Source organism: Pristis pectinata, chromosome 3, assembly GCF_009764475.1.
Source record: "Pristis pectinata isolate sPriPec2 chromosome 3, sPriPec2.1.pri, whole genome shotgun sequence".
NCBI classification, from domain to species: Eukaryota; Metazoa; Chordata; class Chondrichthyes; order Rhinopristiformes; family Pristidae; genus Pristis; species Pristis pectinata.
In genome coordinates this window covers 84,151,441-84,168,951 of record NC_067407.1, presented here as the reverse complement: position 1 = coordinate 84,168,951, position 17,511 = coordinate 84,151,441, and the positions used below count along the sequence as shown (strand labels likewise).

Genomic DNA, 17,511 nt, shown 5'->3' with positions numbered 1-17,511 from the left:
CAATATATTATGAACCACATACACTATTGGAACTACACAAATGCATAATATTTTACAAACTCTTAAATTAAAAAGGTAATATCAAAACCTTTTAAAATGTTCAATTAATTATAAACCTATTTCTTCAAACACAACAGGACAATAAAAAAAACAAAGTAATTTTGACTTAAAATTAAACACAACTCAGCATATGTGTAAATGTACAACTTTGGCTTGTGCAAAAGTGGAGTTTAACCTGAAAGATGAACAAAGAAGATAAATGAATTTTGAGAGTCAAGTGAATGCTGCATTCATAGCTAGTATAATGTTTATTTTTTATTTCCCAATCTCCCAGTGATGAAACTTGGAACTTAAAAGTTTGCTTCATTGGTTAAATTATTTTAGTGCATACTTATAAATCTTTAGACCTGCTTATCTACATATCTTTATTACTTTGATTATAAATGAGTGAAAATATTCAGTTCTTTTGTCCAAATTTATACTTGTTCCATCATCACAGTGACAACAACCTGAAGGAATTTTTGATGCCCAAAATAAATCAATTTTACTTTGACACAATCTGTTGCTTCATTAATAACAGTGATAGGTACTATCTTGTGGTGGTACACTTGCTTCTAGGTTACAAGGTCAAGGGAGAAGCACCACTCCACAGACTTGCACCAAATATTCTTGGCAAGATGTACTTCAGAGAGAGCTGAGGGGCTGCTGCACTGTCTGAAGTGATGCTTTTTTGACGAGACATTAAACCAAAGCTCTCATAGGTTGATGCAAAAAAATTCTGTGAACCGCTTGAAGAGCAGCAGGGGATTTCTCCCAGTAATCTATCAAATTAACAGATTATAGATGAGATGGCTATTAATTTATTCACTACTGCAGGATCGTGCAGAATTTAACTGTCTGATTTTACTATAACACTGACAATACCACACAAGCAGTTTATACTTTAAAATATCACTCACCACTGAGTTCACATTTGGATTTTGTGAGAGCAGTTTATTCTAAGGTTACCATGATTGTCTTTAGGATTAGTGATAATTTAAATGCATAGATTAAGTTTGTGATAGAGGGGAGTTAAACCAAACAGCCTGCTTATCTTTTCAATTCAGGGAATATTTAGAAGTGAAAAGACAACAGCAAAATAACTAATCTTTTCCTTCTATCCTGGCATATTTTGTGTAACATCAGATGCTGCTTTAGTTCATTAGCTTCAAATTACCTCATTGTAACTGCCTAATTATACATTGTTCTGTAAACTGCATGCACATGTTTTTTCCCCCAAATGCCAATAAGGTGCTGATTGTTGCAAAGCTTTCTGTCACTCCCCAGCAACAGATTTCTGTCTGAAAGGTGATCTTTTAACATGATCTCAATCTGTCAATTGTTTGAATAATCCAGGCATTTCTGCAAATGGAATATTACAAGATTACTGAAGGATAGTGTCTGTATAACTTTATGATTATAATGTCAGAAGACGAATCTCATATGTGAGCGAAAAACTGCAATTATAATTTACCTTTGGACATCGAGCAACACTCAATGTTGCATGGGATTATTGGACATCCATTCAGACCCTGGCCTTTTTGTCGGGCAAAGAAAACACCGAATATTAAGGGAAAATTCCACCCTTCCCCCTTCCTTTTTGAAACAAATTTATCGTCTGTAATGTGAACATTGACCTCATTTTTTCACAACATAATTGGCAAGTCATTATTACAACAAATAAAATTCTGGCCGTATGTGTACGTAATATCGCCGACTCTATTTCAAAAGGACAATAAATGTCTTCGCTTCTGTAACTTTAATCAATAGGTTACCGCAACAGGACTAGTCCTCAGCAGAAGCATTTAGTGATTATGGCTTGAGACTGAAACGTTACCGTTTTGGTGATTGACCTGTATGGTTTAACATTGCGCACTAGAAAGCTACGACAGTTACCTTGAAAGCTTAATTAGATTTGATGGAGGCATATACTGGGCTAATTCGTTAACATCAGGAGAGCAATCTGCCGATAGATCCCACAATTATGGCCAATAGTCGGAGCGAGTCAGGCACACAGTAACGGGAGAGAGAGAGAGAGAGAGAGACAGACAGACAGACAGACAGAACCGACAGTGCCCATTGGGAAAGCAACATAGAGGCACATAGTATTTTTCAAATCGGTAATCCTCGCCGGCACTAAGCGGCACAATTCCGTGGTTCACACTCACAACAATAATGACAGCACGACAAGTGACACATCTTTAGCAAAATATATTTAACCCGTTTGCTAAAAAAAAGGTTATCAAGAGGTATTAGGACAAGACTTCAATACATTCACAATGTGGTCATTCTTGAAGTGCAAGTACCATTCCTGTACACGGGGTCAGAAGCGGCGTTACCCGGCTGAAATTCGAGGGGACCACACACTCTGCTCTTCAGGGCAGTGGCGTAATAGTCCACTGGTTCCTCGGTACCGTTCTCTAGCCAACGGAAGCACAAAATCCTCTGGAAGGATCTCTTAAAATTGTCAGATAGAAAGCCATAGAGGATTGGGTTTGCGCAGCTGTTGGCGTAGCTGAGTATAAGGCACAACTGGGTGACCGTGGTGTTGAGGGAGAGAAAAATATTGGCCAGCTGTAAAACGTAGAAGGGCATCCAGCAGATAACGAAGACAGTTACCACCATCAACACCATGCGGGTTATCTTCTTCTCGGACCGTCGGCGTTGCTGCCAGCCAGCCTTCAGGGCAACTACTCTCATCTTCACGATGATCAGGATGTAGCAGAGGCAGATGGCGACGACGGGGATCAGGAAACCCAGCAGAAAGGTGTAGATGACAAAAGCCACCGACCAGGAAGGCTGGGGCCAGAGAAAGTTACAGTGGACGCCGCCGTCCTCGCTGGGCGTCGTGCCCGCGAATATAATGATGGGCAAGATCACAATGAGGGAGAAGATCCAGACACAGATGTTGATGATCTTGGCGATGGTGGGTCTCCTGTACCTCGCTGCCTTGATGGGGTGGACAACCGCCACGTACCTGTCCACGCTGAGCACGGTCAGGCAGAACACGCTGGTGAACTGGTTGATGCCATCCACGCTGAGGACGGTGCGGCACATGAGCGAGCCGAAGGGCCAACGTTGTAAGGCAGCCGAGGCGGAGAGGAAGGGAACGCTCAGCATGAAGAGCTCGTCTGCTATCGCCAGGTTCAGGATGTAGATGTTGGTGGCCGTCTTCATCTTGGCGTACCTCAGGATGACGAAAATAACCATGGAGTTGCCGATGAGTCCCACCAAGCACACGATGGCATAAATGAATTGGATCACCACCATCCTGGCATCCCTTTCTTCCTCGTCAGCGCCGAACGAGTAGTTGGAGGGGAAATCCGTAACAACATCCAACTGGTCGCTGGAGCCGTTCCAAAAGCCCACCTGGACTGTGGTGTCCCGGTCGGAAGGTAACTGAAAACTACGCGTGCTCATCTTCCACGGGCACCCCTTCCTCTTCCGCCCACCCTCCAACCCTCTGACAAGTCTTTCAAAGAATGTTTTCCCTAGCCCCCTTTCTTTCTCCTCCTCAGCCCCCCACCCCCACCCCCACCCCCACCCCCCCGAATTAGTAAGCCAAGATTCCGGCCATCGGTCTGTACCAGACTGAGAGAGCTGCTACAGCTAGGACTCACGACTCAGTGTGTGTATGTGTGTGTGTGCAGTGCGACTGCTTTCGTTGGTCGCTTCTGCTGCTTCTTAAATACAAGACCTGATGAATGAATAATAGTCAGCGACTTACCTACAGACCTGCGTCATCCACTCAACAGTGTGCTGTCTTGAATCTTTAAAACTCAAACTAGTCACACACGCAGGATAAATGTGCGATATTTTCCTTTTATTTTGTTTTAAATGTTAGATGGGTCTGCCAAAGCACAAAAGGGAGATTTTTAACCAATTTGGATACGTGAAGGTTTAAAAACATTGTATTTCCCATAGAGTGACCACGAGGGTAATGTTGAAAATGGGGCTTTAAGTGGCACTGACTACTACTTAAGAACAGGTGTATGTAAAGCAACACACTATCTGCTGGAGGAACTCAGCAGGTTGAGCAACATCTGTACGGGGAAAGGAATTGTCGACGTTTCGGGTCGAAACCCTGCATCAGGTCCCGACGCTGCTCGACCCGCTGAATTCCTCCAACACATTGTTTGTTGCTCCGGATTCCAGCACTTGCAGTCTCTTGTGTCTCCAGGTGTATGTAAATACAAGCGTGCATTCAAACTTTTGAAAGCAAAATGCACCCAATACAGCGTGGCAAATAAATGCTAACAATCGGGGCGGGATGTGTGGAACCCAGGGAATATCGAGAATCCAGTCTCCTCTGATCTGTCACTTCTCACCTTGGGTCAACAGAGCCACGCGCAAAAAGGTCACATCAATTCCCTTCCAAGAAACTTCACGCTCACTTGCATTTAACTTCAGAGTACTCAGGAATACTCAGGAATCCAGATGAAGGGTCCCGACCCAAAACGTCGACTATTTCCCTCCACAGATGCTGCCTGACCCGCTGAGTTCCTCCGGCATCTTTTGTTGCCCCAGGGTTCCAGCACCTGCAGTCTCTTGCGCCTCTACTCGGGATTTCTGAGCAAAGGTCATCGACCTCAGAGGTTGATTCCCCGTTTTCCTCTCCACGGATGCTCTCCGACCTGCTGAGTATTTCCAGCAGATCTGTTTCTACTTCGGAATTGCATCGCCTGCAGCTTTTTGCTTTTCGAATCGGTGGCGATCATGTCACTGCGATTTCAAAAGTAATGCAACACCGCAACTGGATTTCCATGCCATTCCACGTGTATACATACGACTGAAACGGATTTGTCCCCGTTGAAGTCGTCCCAAGTGTACCCTGCGTCCTCTGGCACATTTGTGGACATTGAGGATGAGCGAGTGTGTCGCAGACTCTCTGCATCAGGAGCCAAGAACGCTGTCTGTGGAAATAAAGCAAGACGAAAAGGTATCAGAAATAATTTGACGCATTGTAGCACTAATCTCAGATAACTGACACACGAAACTATTACTGTTTGGGTATCTCCGTCAAAGCCATGTCCGTGAAAACCCAAACGGAGGTATTTCTGTTCTGGGAGGCGAGAGGTGCTGAAGAATGCCGTGATTCTTCATTAATCCTCCTGCTCTCCTTCCCTGTGGAGGTGGGGGGGGGGGGGGGGGGGGGGGGGAGGGTGGTGTCTCCCAGACAACACGAAAGGTTTGAGATGGGAGCTCTTATCCTTGGAGGTGGTGAGTGGTCCAGCAAGTCTTCCACAGAGATATTGGGGGTGGAATCTAGCGAATGCAGACAGGAGGGCGCGGGCCGGTGTTCCAGATCCTTGGAACAACGTGTTCTGGGTCTCCATTCCACACCGGCAGTACCCTCTCTCTCTCTCTCTCAGCCGGAGCACTTCTGATGTTTGGGTTCAGGCTGCGTTTACTTCCATAAGCAACGACCTTGACTCTTAATGCAGAGAGCCCGGCGCTATATTTTCCCATCCCAAATGTTCCTCACTCCTAAAACTGACAGAACACGCAAGGTGCACTTGGGACAGTTTCAGCTGTAGAAATAAGGTGTCACTATGGGAAAAGAAAAGTTTTAATGTTATTTTAATAATAATTTGTCACGTACCAGCAACAAAAGAAACACACGGAGTCATGTATAGGTGTTGAAAACTGTTTTATTAATAACTACTTACGATAATAAGGAAAATAAAAGTAAAAATGTTAGAATGTTGGAAGTAAAAATGTTAGATCTTAAATATTAACCCCAAACTAAACTCGAAGTGTGTGTGTGGCAAATTCCCAAACTCCAAGTCCAGGAATAGTTCTCAAAGTTCAGTTCAGCAAGCTGTAAGGTGAAACGTGAGCAAAGGCTTCTGCAAAACCACTGTTGACTGAAGAGGAAGTGTAGAGAGAAAATAGAGAGTAATTACGAAATCCAGATGTTCCACAAAGGAACTCGTATGACACCTCAATCTCTGATGATGTTCATTCCTTTGTTTTGAAGTATTTGCCACCCCGAAAGGCATCCAAGATGTGGCCATCCACACAAATACCCATTTCCTTCTACAGGTTAACAACAAAGTGGACTCCACTGGATTATTCCAAAAATCCATACGTGGATTGTAGTGACAGACACAGTTATTGTTTTTCATCCATCGATACAGAAACCAGCAGGCTGGTGTCTCTTTCTCTTCTCTTCTCTTCTCTTCTCTTCTCTTCTCTTCTCTTCTCTTCTCTTCTCTTCTCTTCTCTTCTCTTCTCTTCTCTTCTCTTCTCTTCTCTTCTCTTCTCTGACTGACTGCTCCAAGAATGTTATTACATCCTTATCTCCTGTTGTCGTAACCATGCCACACACACACACACACACACACACACACACACACACACACACACACACACACACACACTACTGTGCTAGGTCTTAAAGGGACATTCACCAATAGTAACCTACTCCATAACACACCTCCCACCTAAAAAAGTGTTGATGTACAAGAGCAAAATTTTTAACCGTGCATACAGTTAGTAATGTGTTAATAATTATCATTCTACACAATTACAGAATATCAGATTAGTTAAGATACATTTCTCCCATTTAACATTGGGAAAGACAATCAGCAATTACGTTATCTTTGCTTTTAATGTGAGTTATCATGAGATCAAACCCTTGCAAAATTAAACTCCATTTTAACAGCCTTCTATTCTTGTTTGTCATTCGGCTCAGAAACACCAATGGGTTATGATCTGTATACACAGTCAGTGGTTTCTGAGTGGTCCAAACATATACACTGGGATGCTGCAAAGCTAAAACAAGTAACAGTAATTCTTTCTCTACAGTGGAATAATTCTTTTGATGCTCATTAATTTCTTTGAAAAGTAAGCTACAGGATGGTCAATATCATCACGGTCACCTTTCTGCAACAACACAGCTCCTGCAGCTTCACCACTGGCATCTACTACTAATAAAAATGGCTTTTCAAAGTCAGGTGATTTGAGCACAGGATGGTAGCATAAAATGGCTTTCAGCTTGTCAAATGCTTCTTGACAAGGACCTGTCCAAACAAACTTCACTCCCTTCTTCAGAAGATCAGTTAGGGGAAGAGCAATATCAGCAAAATTTTTACAAAAATTTACGATAATATCCGACCATTCCCAAAAATCTTCTAACAGTCCTCATACCCATGGGAACGGGGAATTCAGATATTGCTTGAACTTTTGCCTGAACAGGAGCTAACTTGCCTTGACCTACAACATAACCAAGATACGTCACAGTGGCATGGCCAAATTCACCTTTAGCCAAGTTAACTGTAAGGTTGGCTTTGGAAAGTCTTTCAAACAACCTTTCTAATGCAGAGATGTGATCCTCCCATGTATCATTGACTGTCACTAAGTCATCAATGTAGGCATCTGTATGTTTTAACCCTGTATGTTTTATCACTCTTTCTGGAGTAAGCCCATGGTATCTAGTCTCTAGTGTTGTCATGTGCTGATGGCTGATTTGCCCATTCTGGGCTGAAATTTCCTTTCACTTGCGTGAAAGGAACTTTCACATTGTAGAAAGTATCCTGACTGATTGCATTATAGTCTGGTATGGCAATTTGAATGCGCAGGAATGTAAGATGCTGCAGAGAGTAGTGGACTCAGCCCAATACATCAAGGCACATCCCTCCCCACCAGTGGTAGTATCTACAGGAGGTGCTGCCTCAAGAAGGCAACATCCATCATCAAAGATCCCCACCATGTGGGCCATGCCATCTTCTCGCAGTTACCATCAGCTAGGAGGTAGCCTGAAGTCCCACACCATCAGGGTCTGAAGTCCCACAGAAGCCTGAAGTCCCACACCACCAGGGTCAAGAACAGTTACTTCCTTCAACGATTTGGTTCCTGAACCAACTGGCACAACCCTAATCACTAGAGTTTAACACCTCTATGGCCACTTTGATCACTTTGCACTAAAATGGACTTTGTTTTTTTTGTTCTAATTGAAAAATCAAAATCCATAACTACAGCAAAAATTAATAATTCATTTATAGCAACAAATATTAACTGGAACGCCAAGTGCTTGCTCTAACTGTGAATGTCAGTCAGCAAAAGAAATACTGGACTAGTGAGGGAAAAGAGAATAAAAGGGTAATTGGCAATGGAGACTGTGAGCAGATTGGACAATGGAGCTGGACGGCTTTGAGAACCCTATTTTTGACCACAACTAGGCTTGGGGAGGGCAGTGTCTGAAAGATGTAGCTATATGCTGTGTAAATCTACCTCCCATGACTATTAAAATAGCTTATTAAATGTTTCGTTTTCCACAGTGGCATCTGATAAAAGATATTATCAATATTGATTTTTTAAATTTAATCCATGTATGCTGCTGGTATGCTTATTTAGTTAGCAGTAGTCTTTGTCCTGAAATGTTAATTCTGTTCCTCTTTCCACAGATGCTGTCTGGGCTGCTGAGTGTTTCATGCAAGTTCTGTTTTTATTTCTGGATTCCAATATCGGCAATTTTGTTTTGATTGTCATCTAAATTGAAGAGGTTAGTGAAGGCTTTCTGCACTGTTGGAAGAGTTGTACTTTGAATGAGTTAGTAAATTAAGAAAGCCCAATCACTTGCTTAGGTGCATGCAAAAGGTTAGGTGGCATTAGTGTGAAGAGCAGTAGAACTTTCCTCATTGTGCTGGCCAATACTTTTTCTTCCCTTCTTGGGCTGTTCCTCTGGATTGAGGATGACCTGCTTCCACTCTGGTTTTGTTGTTTCTGAGGTGGCTATTGAGGCCAATATGGGACCCACTGATGGGTCAGGAGGATACTGATAGCACAGGCAGGTGGATAGTTTGGATAATGGTGTTCTCCTACCCCTGTTTATTCTGAGCTTTTATGTGTTCCACATGCATGGACTTGAGGTTTTCAGTGCCATTGCTAATGCACCCTCCACACTTTCAGAGGTTGTGGGCCAGAAATTACTGGGAATCAGGACAAATGTTGTAGTTCTTTCTACAAAGCTTTGAGGCACATCCTTGAACATTTACCTCTGTCTGCCTAGTAATCTCTACCCATGATAGAGCTCAGAACAGAATGTCTGTTTCAGGAGCCTGGTGATGGACATGCAAATGATCTGGCCTAGCCAACATAGCCAACTGAGTATAACTAAGGGCTTTGAAATGTTTGCCTGATTTGGGTCACTTGTCCTTCGACTGAATTGGAGAATGTTGGTGGCATGTCCAAGTGCCTTGAGGTTCCTGCTGTAGATAATCCAGGTCTTAGAAGCAAAGAGGGCAGAGTTCACTTCTGCCCAGTAGACTTTGAGTTTTGTGCCAGGTCTGAGATTATGCTTTGCAAATACCCTTTTTCTCACTCAATCAGCCAAAGGATGTGCTGGTATATTTCAGGTAGTGGTAAATTTCATTATGGATGTCTACCTTCACTGACATGAGCATTGCCTCAAGAAGACAGCATCTGTCATCAAGGATTCCCACCATCTGGGTCATGCCCTCTTCTCACTGCTGTCATCAGGCAGGAGGTACAGAAGCCTGATGGCAGCACAGAGTCAGGAACAGCTACTTTCCTACAGCCATCTGGTTCTTGAACTATCCTGTGCAACCCTAACCCTACCTCAGCAATGGAACACTATGCACTACCATGGACTTGTCTCTAATTGTGTTTTCTTTTGCACTAATGTATTCTTTTGCACAATTTTGTTTCCTTCACTATCTCATATAATTTATGTATAATTTCTGGATAACTTACTTTCTGTGTGTTGTTGTCTGAATCTCTGTGCCTATGATGCTGCTGCAAACAATTTTTTCATTGTACCTGTACCTCACCGTACTTGTGCATATGACAATAAACTCGACTTGACTTGAAAAAGCTTCCAAGATCATGCACAAGAATACCATACTATCTGGTCGTCATCGCATTTGCTGTTATTTGTTACTACAGAATAATCATTTGCTTTCTTCTTCACAGTCCCTTGGGATTGAGGTTGACTTGCTTCCACTCTGGTTTGGAGGTGACTGGTGAGGTCAATGTTGGACAGGAGGTTCTTGAATGGGTGATGGCTGGGTAGTTTTGGAAGCTGTGTGATTCTTCTACTGTTGATGCTGGGTTTCTGTGTGCACTCAACAAATGCACCCCAGGTGCTCCTTTCTGTATTAACATTTGAAAGGCTGCCGCACCTTCAATATCACAACAATGTCTATAATTCAGAAGCATTTCATTGACAGTAAAATGTTTTGTGACAACATAATGCTGAAACAGGAACTAGACAGAAGCAGTAAAATAAAAAAAATAAACAGGACCAGGCATTTCCATTCACAGAAGGATCAGGGGCCAGTCAACATAGAATAAAGGTGATTGGCCAAAGAAATGGAGGAAATGTGAGGACAACATTGAAAGTGAGGAGGAATTGTCTTCAAAAGAGAATTACAATAAAACTGTGATAATTCACTGTCAGACTATTGGGAAATTCCTGTACTTTGACATTTGGCTCACCAGGTGCTGATTCCCATGCTTCATAAACACACCAGGGTCCTTGTTCCTATGCTTCCTTTCACTCACACTGGGGCATCAGTTCCCCTATTTCCCTTCACTCACTGCGGACCAGCTTCCTGCACTACCTCGAAACTCACTTGGTTCTGTTTTCCCTTTAAATCTACCAGGTTCACTGGAAAACATGCTATTCTACATCTGAAAAAAGTGAATTAAAAGTACATTGGTGCATTAATAGAATAATGCCTGGAAAATCTGCTGATCCAACACCACTGAGTTCCTGAGCATGCTAAATTAGTGGAATTTTACTGGAGATAAGATTCTTGATCAGGAAAAATATTGTAGGGCTATGGGGGAAAGAGTAGAGGAGTGAGATTGACTGTTCTTGCAGCAAACTAGCATGGAATAAGTGGAGCAAATGGCCTCCTTCTGTGCTATAACAGTTCTAGTTTCTGTGATATAAATATGTTTTTTTTATACTATCCCTCTTGATCTTTCCTGCAACGGTACTTGAAGAATTGCCAAGGTTGGATGTAAACCAAGACTTGAGTTCGAATGGTGTAATTACTTTATTTTTAAATTACAGTTGGTTCCGAATCTTCAGATCTTACTCCAACAAATGTGCATGATGTGGATCATTGAAGTGTTTATAAGCAGAAGGGCACAGTACATTCAAAAACTTGTAAATAAACTTAAAACCGTTTTCTAAGGTTGTTTGAAATTTATTTGTTAGGGGGAATCTACTCCAACAGTATGTGTGCAGCCAAAACCCACAAACATATGTCAGTAATGATATTAATCATTAATGAAAGCAGCCTCCGGACTGGAAGCAATAAGGCAGTTACAAATTGGAACTGTCTTGTTAACTCTTTTATATATACTGTTAAATAATAATTGCCATATATAACAACATTAATTTGTGATATGGGAAAATAGAGTCATAGAATCATTCAATGTGAATAAAACCCTCTGGTGCACTGGCTGTGCCGGGTGTCAAGTACCTACTCGCAGTAATCCCAGAAAAGAGAATGATGAGAGGGTTAAAATTACTGTTGTGGCTATTTATTGATGCTGAAGTTGATCTTTTGTTTTACGTTTCTCTTTGAACAACTTTAACTGAAGTTGTCATCTTGTTTATCTAACCTATAAAAATTTTATTCAGGTTCCTAAAATATTAAATTGTTTCAGGAATTATCACTATTTGCTTGAGTTCAGAATTACAATGGATTCTGAAGTACAACAGCTGGCTAACAAACATAACCATAAAGCTATATGTCTAAAGAAAACAGCACTTTTGTAGAGAAATGTTAGCAATGAACAGATAGGGTATTACAAGATGAAAACACACTTTATGCAAATAACATTAAATGTACCATAAATCATTGTATTTCAAGGAAGTCCAGAAGTCAACTGTTACTTACTGCAGTGAGAGACAACATGGTCCTGTGTGGAAAATGTCACTTCAAGACATCATATCTAACAAATATTTCTTGACATCTATTTGCTTAACATATTATTCTATTCAATTTGATCAGCTTGACAGATTAGGCCTGACAGATTCTTTTACAACATAAGCATGTTTTATGTGAGAATTTGCTCAGAGGAAGCATCTTTGTTAATGATACATTGCTGGCCATTGATAGGTTTGTAATTGCCCTAAACTAACATTTTACAATTCAAACCATTCATTTCTGTGTTTTATGTACTGACTAGTCTTTTGTAGTGAGAGTCATGGTCCAATGATATTTACTCTTAATCTTTCTGAGTTAATAGTACAGCCTGTGATTAGAAAGTTAGCAAGCTACAGGACAATGGCAAAAGTTCTTTATTCAACCTTTGTTCGACATACAGCACTCCCCAGGATAAATCTTTAACACTTTTTGAGACGGTTATATTTTATCCCTTTAAAGTGTGTGTAGGAACATGTGTTATTTGAATGAGTGAAAGGGAATTTAGAAGTAGATAATTGTGCAAAACATATTTACTTTTGAGTCACAAGAGGATACAGGAACCATGGTGTACAAAGGCTATAATGAATCTAGTCAAAAGGAAAAGAAAAGCTAACAAAAGGTACAGAGAGCTAGGTAATGTTAGAGATCTGGAAGAGTATAAGGCTAACAGGAAGGAGCTTAAGAAGGGAATTAGGAGAGCCAGAAGGGGACATGAGAAGGCCTTGGTGGGCAGGATTAAGGAAAACCCCAAGGCATTCTACAAGTATGTGAAGAGCAAGAGGATAAGATGCAAAAGAATAGGGCCTATCAAGTGCAGCACTGGGAAAGTGCGTATGGATCTGGAAGAAATAGCAGAGGTACTTAATGAATACCTTACATCGGTATTCACTACGGAAAAAGATCTAGATGATTGTAGTGAGGACTTGCAGCAGGCTGAAAAGTTTGAGCATGTAGATACTAGGAAGGAGGAGGTGCTGAAATTTTTGGAAAGCATCAAGTTGGATAAGTCACCGGGACCCCAGGCTGCTGTGGGAGGCAAGGGAGGAGATTGTGGAGCCTCTGACAATGATCTTTGCATGGTCAATGGAGATGGGAGAGGTTCCAGAAGATTGGAGGGTTGTGGATGTTGTTCCCTTATTCAAGAAAGTGAGTAGAGATAGCCCAGGAAATTATAGAGCAGTGAGTCTTACTTCAATGGTTGGTAAGCTGATGGAGAAGATCCTGAGAGGCAGGATTTATGAACAGTTGGAGAGGTATAATATGATTAGGAATAGTCAGCATGGCTTTGTCAAGGGCAGGTCCTGCATTACAAGCCTGATTGAATTTTTTGAGGATGTGACTAAACACATCGATGAAGGAAGAGGAGTGGATGTAGTGTATATGGATTTCAACAAAACATTTGATAATGTACCCCATGCAAGGCTTATTGAGAAAGTAAGGAGGCATGGGATCCAAGGGGACATTGCAATGTGGATCCAGAACTGGCTGGCCCACAGAAGGCAAAGAGTGGTTGTTGAAGGGTTGTATTCTGGATGGAGGTCAGTGACCAGTGGTGTACCTCAGGGATCTGTTCTTGGACCCTTACTCTTTGTGATTTTTATAAATGATCTGGATGAGGAAATGGAGGGATGGGTTAGTAAGTTTGTGGATGAGACAAAGGTTGGATGTGTTGTGGATGGTATAGAGGACTGTCAGAGGTTACAGAGGGACATAGATAGCACGCAAAGTTGGGCTGAGAAGTGGCAGATGCACTTCAACCCAGATAAGTGTGAAGTGGTTCATTTTGGTTGGTCAAATATGATGGCAGAGTATAGTATTAATGGTAGGACTCTTGGCAGTGTGGCGGATCAGAGGGATCTTGGGGTCCAAGTCCATAGGATGCTCAAAGCAGCTGCACAGGTTGACTCTGTGGTTAAGAAGGCATATGGTGTATTGTCCTTCATCAATTGTGGAATTGAATTTAGGAGCCATGAGGTATTGTTGCAGCTATATAGGACCCTGGTCAGACACCACTTGGAGTACTGTGCTCAGTTCTGGTCGCCTCACTACAGGAAGGATGTGGAAGCCATACAAAGGGTGCAGAGGAGATTTACAAGGATGCTGCCTGGAATGCGGAGCATGCCTTATGAAAGCAGGTTGAGGGAACTTGGCCTTTTCTCCTTGGAATGACGGAGGATGAAGAGGGACCTGATAGAGGTATATAAGATTATGAGAACATTGATCTGGTAGATAGTCAGAGGCTTTTCCCCAGGGCTGAAATGGTTGCCACAAGAGGATATCGATTTAAGGTGCTGGGGAGTAGGTATAGAGGAGATGTCAGGGGTAAGATTTTTACTCAGAGAGTGGTGAGTGCATGGAATGGGCTGCCGGCAACGGTGGTGGAAGCGGATATGATAGGGTCTTTTAAGAGACTTTTGGATAGGTATATGGAGTTGAGAAAAATATGGGTAATGGGTAAGCCTAGTAATTCCTAAGGTAGGGACGTGTTCAGCACAGCTTTGTGGGCTGAAGGGCCTGAATTATTCTGTAGGTTTTCTATGTTTCTATGTTTCTAAATTCTCTGTGATTTCCACCAGTATATGATTATGTGCACACACTATTATTTTTCAGATCGTGAAAGATTTTGTGAAGCAATCATTACATTGATATATTTGGTTATTTTTCATAGCATAGCTTTTATTCTCCACGCCATGCAGGGAGGCCACACACACTCCCCAAAGGAATGAGAGAAGCTAATATCAATACAGCATTAATCCATACTGACAGTGGCACTAAGACAGTACAGCAAATACATACTGTGACAACAATGAGCAACAATAGGATGTGTATAGAGCTTGATGATGGGCATTGAAGAGAGGTCAGGTGGAGGCCAACGGTTTACTTGGTTGAATGTTCCCCATGAATTGCATGAAGAGTTAGACCAAAGGAATACTTTAAAACTCAGCCCCTCATGGTAACAATGATATAATGATCAGATACCTGGGAAAGGAAGGTGAATGCAAGACCCAGGTGTTCATTGCATTTCCCATGAGTGTTCCTCAATCAACCAAGACTACCCTGTGGGCAAAATAACTAGCTGGCAAGATTAACAAAAACTGCAAGGATAATCGTGGGCATTAGGGGAGTAGGGGTGTTCAGGTGGATTTGTGGTTCATGAATCACAAGACATTTTAGGTTCACCAACATGGCTTTGGAGGTACATATTCACTTCACTCTATAGTAGCTCTTTCATTCATCCTCTGCTTCATGTTTGATTGAAGAGATTGAAGGCTTTTCAACAAAACCATCAGGTTAGGATACCTGCAATTCCCAGTGCCCACCTTAGACACCCAACTGCAGTGTCATCCAAATATCAGGTACAGTTCACCCCAGTAAGCAACACGTAGCTCCACCCGAGTCATGTAAGCTAGTGGTAAAGTAACATCATCTTCCATGAATTGATAGCATGGAAGGCATGTGGCTTACAACCTCTTCAACAAAAGACAAATGTAATTTTTACTTATGGGCCTCAAGTAGTTTTGATGTTCATAACTTGACAGATTAGTGCATGTTGTGGATGGATGCCCTCTTTTAATTTGTCACTTGAGTTAATTCTGTATCATTGCCTGGCTTGAAGAATTACTGTCTCGCAGTCAATGAAAAAAAGTTGGAAATTACACAGGTCCACCAAGGTTTGTTACAGACTTAAAGTGTGAATACTTTGTTGCTAGTAATTTGGCAGCTGTCAGGCAAGCATTCTGCAGCAGCAGCTTCTACATCTGGAGGAGCACTCGATTGCAAACCATAGAAAACAACACACTGGAACGGTTTACCCTCCGAATACTTACTACATGTGCTACACAGCATGAATGGAAACAAGTTAATTAATTCATTTGCTCAGTGTTTGAATTTACTATTCTTCTGTTGCACTTTAAAAGAATGTACCAAATGTGCAAACAATAATGTTGCAGCAGACATGCAGCTTGCTGAAATAAAACCACCAACAAACAGTAATTCTATGATGGTAAGTTTGTGCAGAGGACCACATTGTGCAAATCTCATTGCAAGTCTTGTGTAGCAGCATAATCAGCACAGTATAATCGTTATCTGATCATTATCACTTGTCGTTTTGCCAGATTTTGTATACAAATTGACTACCATATTTCCTACATTGCAATAGTAAATTTATATGGATATTACCTGACTCGCTATAAAACCTGTTGGGACATTTCAAAGTCTTTTTTCTTTTATAAAGGCAGAAAGATCTGGAAATACTAGCTAGCCATGCCACATCTGTGGAGAGAGAAACAGAGTTAATATTTCAGCTCAATTACCATTAGAATTCTTCTTATCATCTGATTATGACATAGAAGGAAACCATTGTACCGATAGGGCCCATGCTAGCTCCTGGGAAGCTATCTCTGATACCTCTTTCTTTCCTCGATCTTTCCATCTCCATCTCAGGAGATTCCTTATCCACTGACATCTTCTACATACCCACTGACGCCCACAGCTAGCTCGATCACAGCTCCTCCCACCCTGTCTCTTGCAAGGACGCTATCCCTTTTTCTCAATTTTTCTGCCTCCGCCGCATCTGCTCCCATGATGAGGCTTTCCACTCCAGGACATCTGAGGACTTTCTAACCAGGGCTTCCCCCCGCCTGTGGTCAAGAGAGCTCACACCCATATCTCTGCCATTTCACGCACCTCCGCTCTCACCTCCCAGACCCAACAGGGATAGGGTCCCCCTTGTCCTCACATTTCATCCCACCAGCCTACGTATCCAACACATCATTCTCCCACACTTCCACCATCTCCAATGGGACCCCACCACCAAACATATCTTCTCCTCCCCACCCCTTCCTTGCTTTCACAGGGACTGCTCTCTCCGCAACTCCCTAGTTCACTCCTCCCCCCACCACCCATCCCACTCCCACCCCGGAAACTTTCCACTGCCCCCCTCATAGGCGCAACACCACCTCCATCACCTCCACCCAGGGACCCAAACAGTCCTTTCAGGTGAGGCAGAGATTCACCTGCACCTTCTTTAATATCATCTACTGCACTCAGTGCTCCAAGTGTGGCCTCCTCTGCATTGGTGAGACCAAATGCAGACTAGGTGACTGTTTCGCAGATCTGTCCAGAACCGCGATCTGCATCTCCCCGTTGCCTGTCACTTCAACTCCCCCTCCCACACTATCACTGATATATCCTCGGCCTCCTCCACTGCCAGGAGAAATCCTAGTGCAAACTGGAGGAACAGCACCTCATTTTCTGTCTTGGAACCTTCTAGCCTATTGGCATGAACATTGAATTTCCCCACTTGAGGTAATCCCCACCCCCTTCCCCACAACCCCACTCCCCCCACCATCCTTCTCTTCTCTTTCCTGGCCTCTTTTTTTTCTACTTTTTTTTCCTTTTTCTCCTTACCTTTGACCCATCCCCTGGTGGATCTGCTCTCCCCTCCTCCCCTGCACCTGCCTATCACTATCCCTTACCTGCATCTACCTGTCACCACCTTGCGCCCACCTCGCCTCCCCTCTTTTGTTCACCTACCACTGCTCTGCTTTTCCCTCCTATATAT

General features: G+C 42.5%; 1 protein-coding gene across 1 annotated transcript; it reads right to left on the bottom strand.

Annotated features, from left to right (window-relative positions):
• Window positions 1-2,313: 2,313 nt before the first annotated feature.
• Window positions 2,314-3,459, bottom strand: LOC127568152 (somatostatin receptor type 1-like). Its single transcript, XM_052011565.1, has one exon. It carries the CDS (start codon window positions 3,457-3,459, stop codon window positions 2,314-2,316), a length of 1,146 nt encoding a protein of 381 aa, XP_051867525.1.
• Window positions 3,460-17,511: the final 14,052 nt, after the last annotated feature.

Coding starts and splice junctions, on each gene's coding strand:
- LOC127568152 (XM_052011565.1), bottom strand. CDS start 3,459: ATGAGCACGCGTAGTTTTCAGTTACCTTCCGACCGGGACACCACAGTC.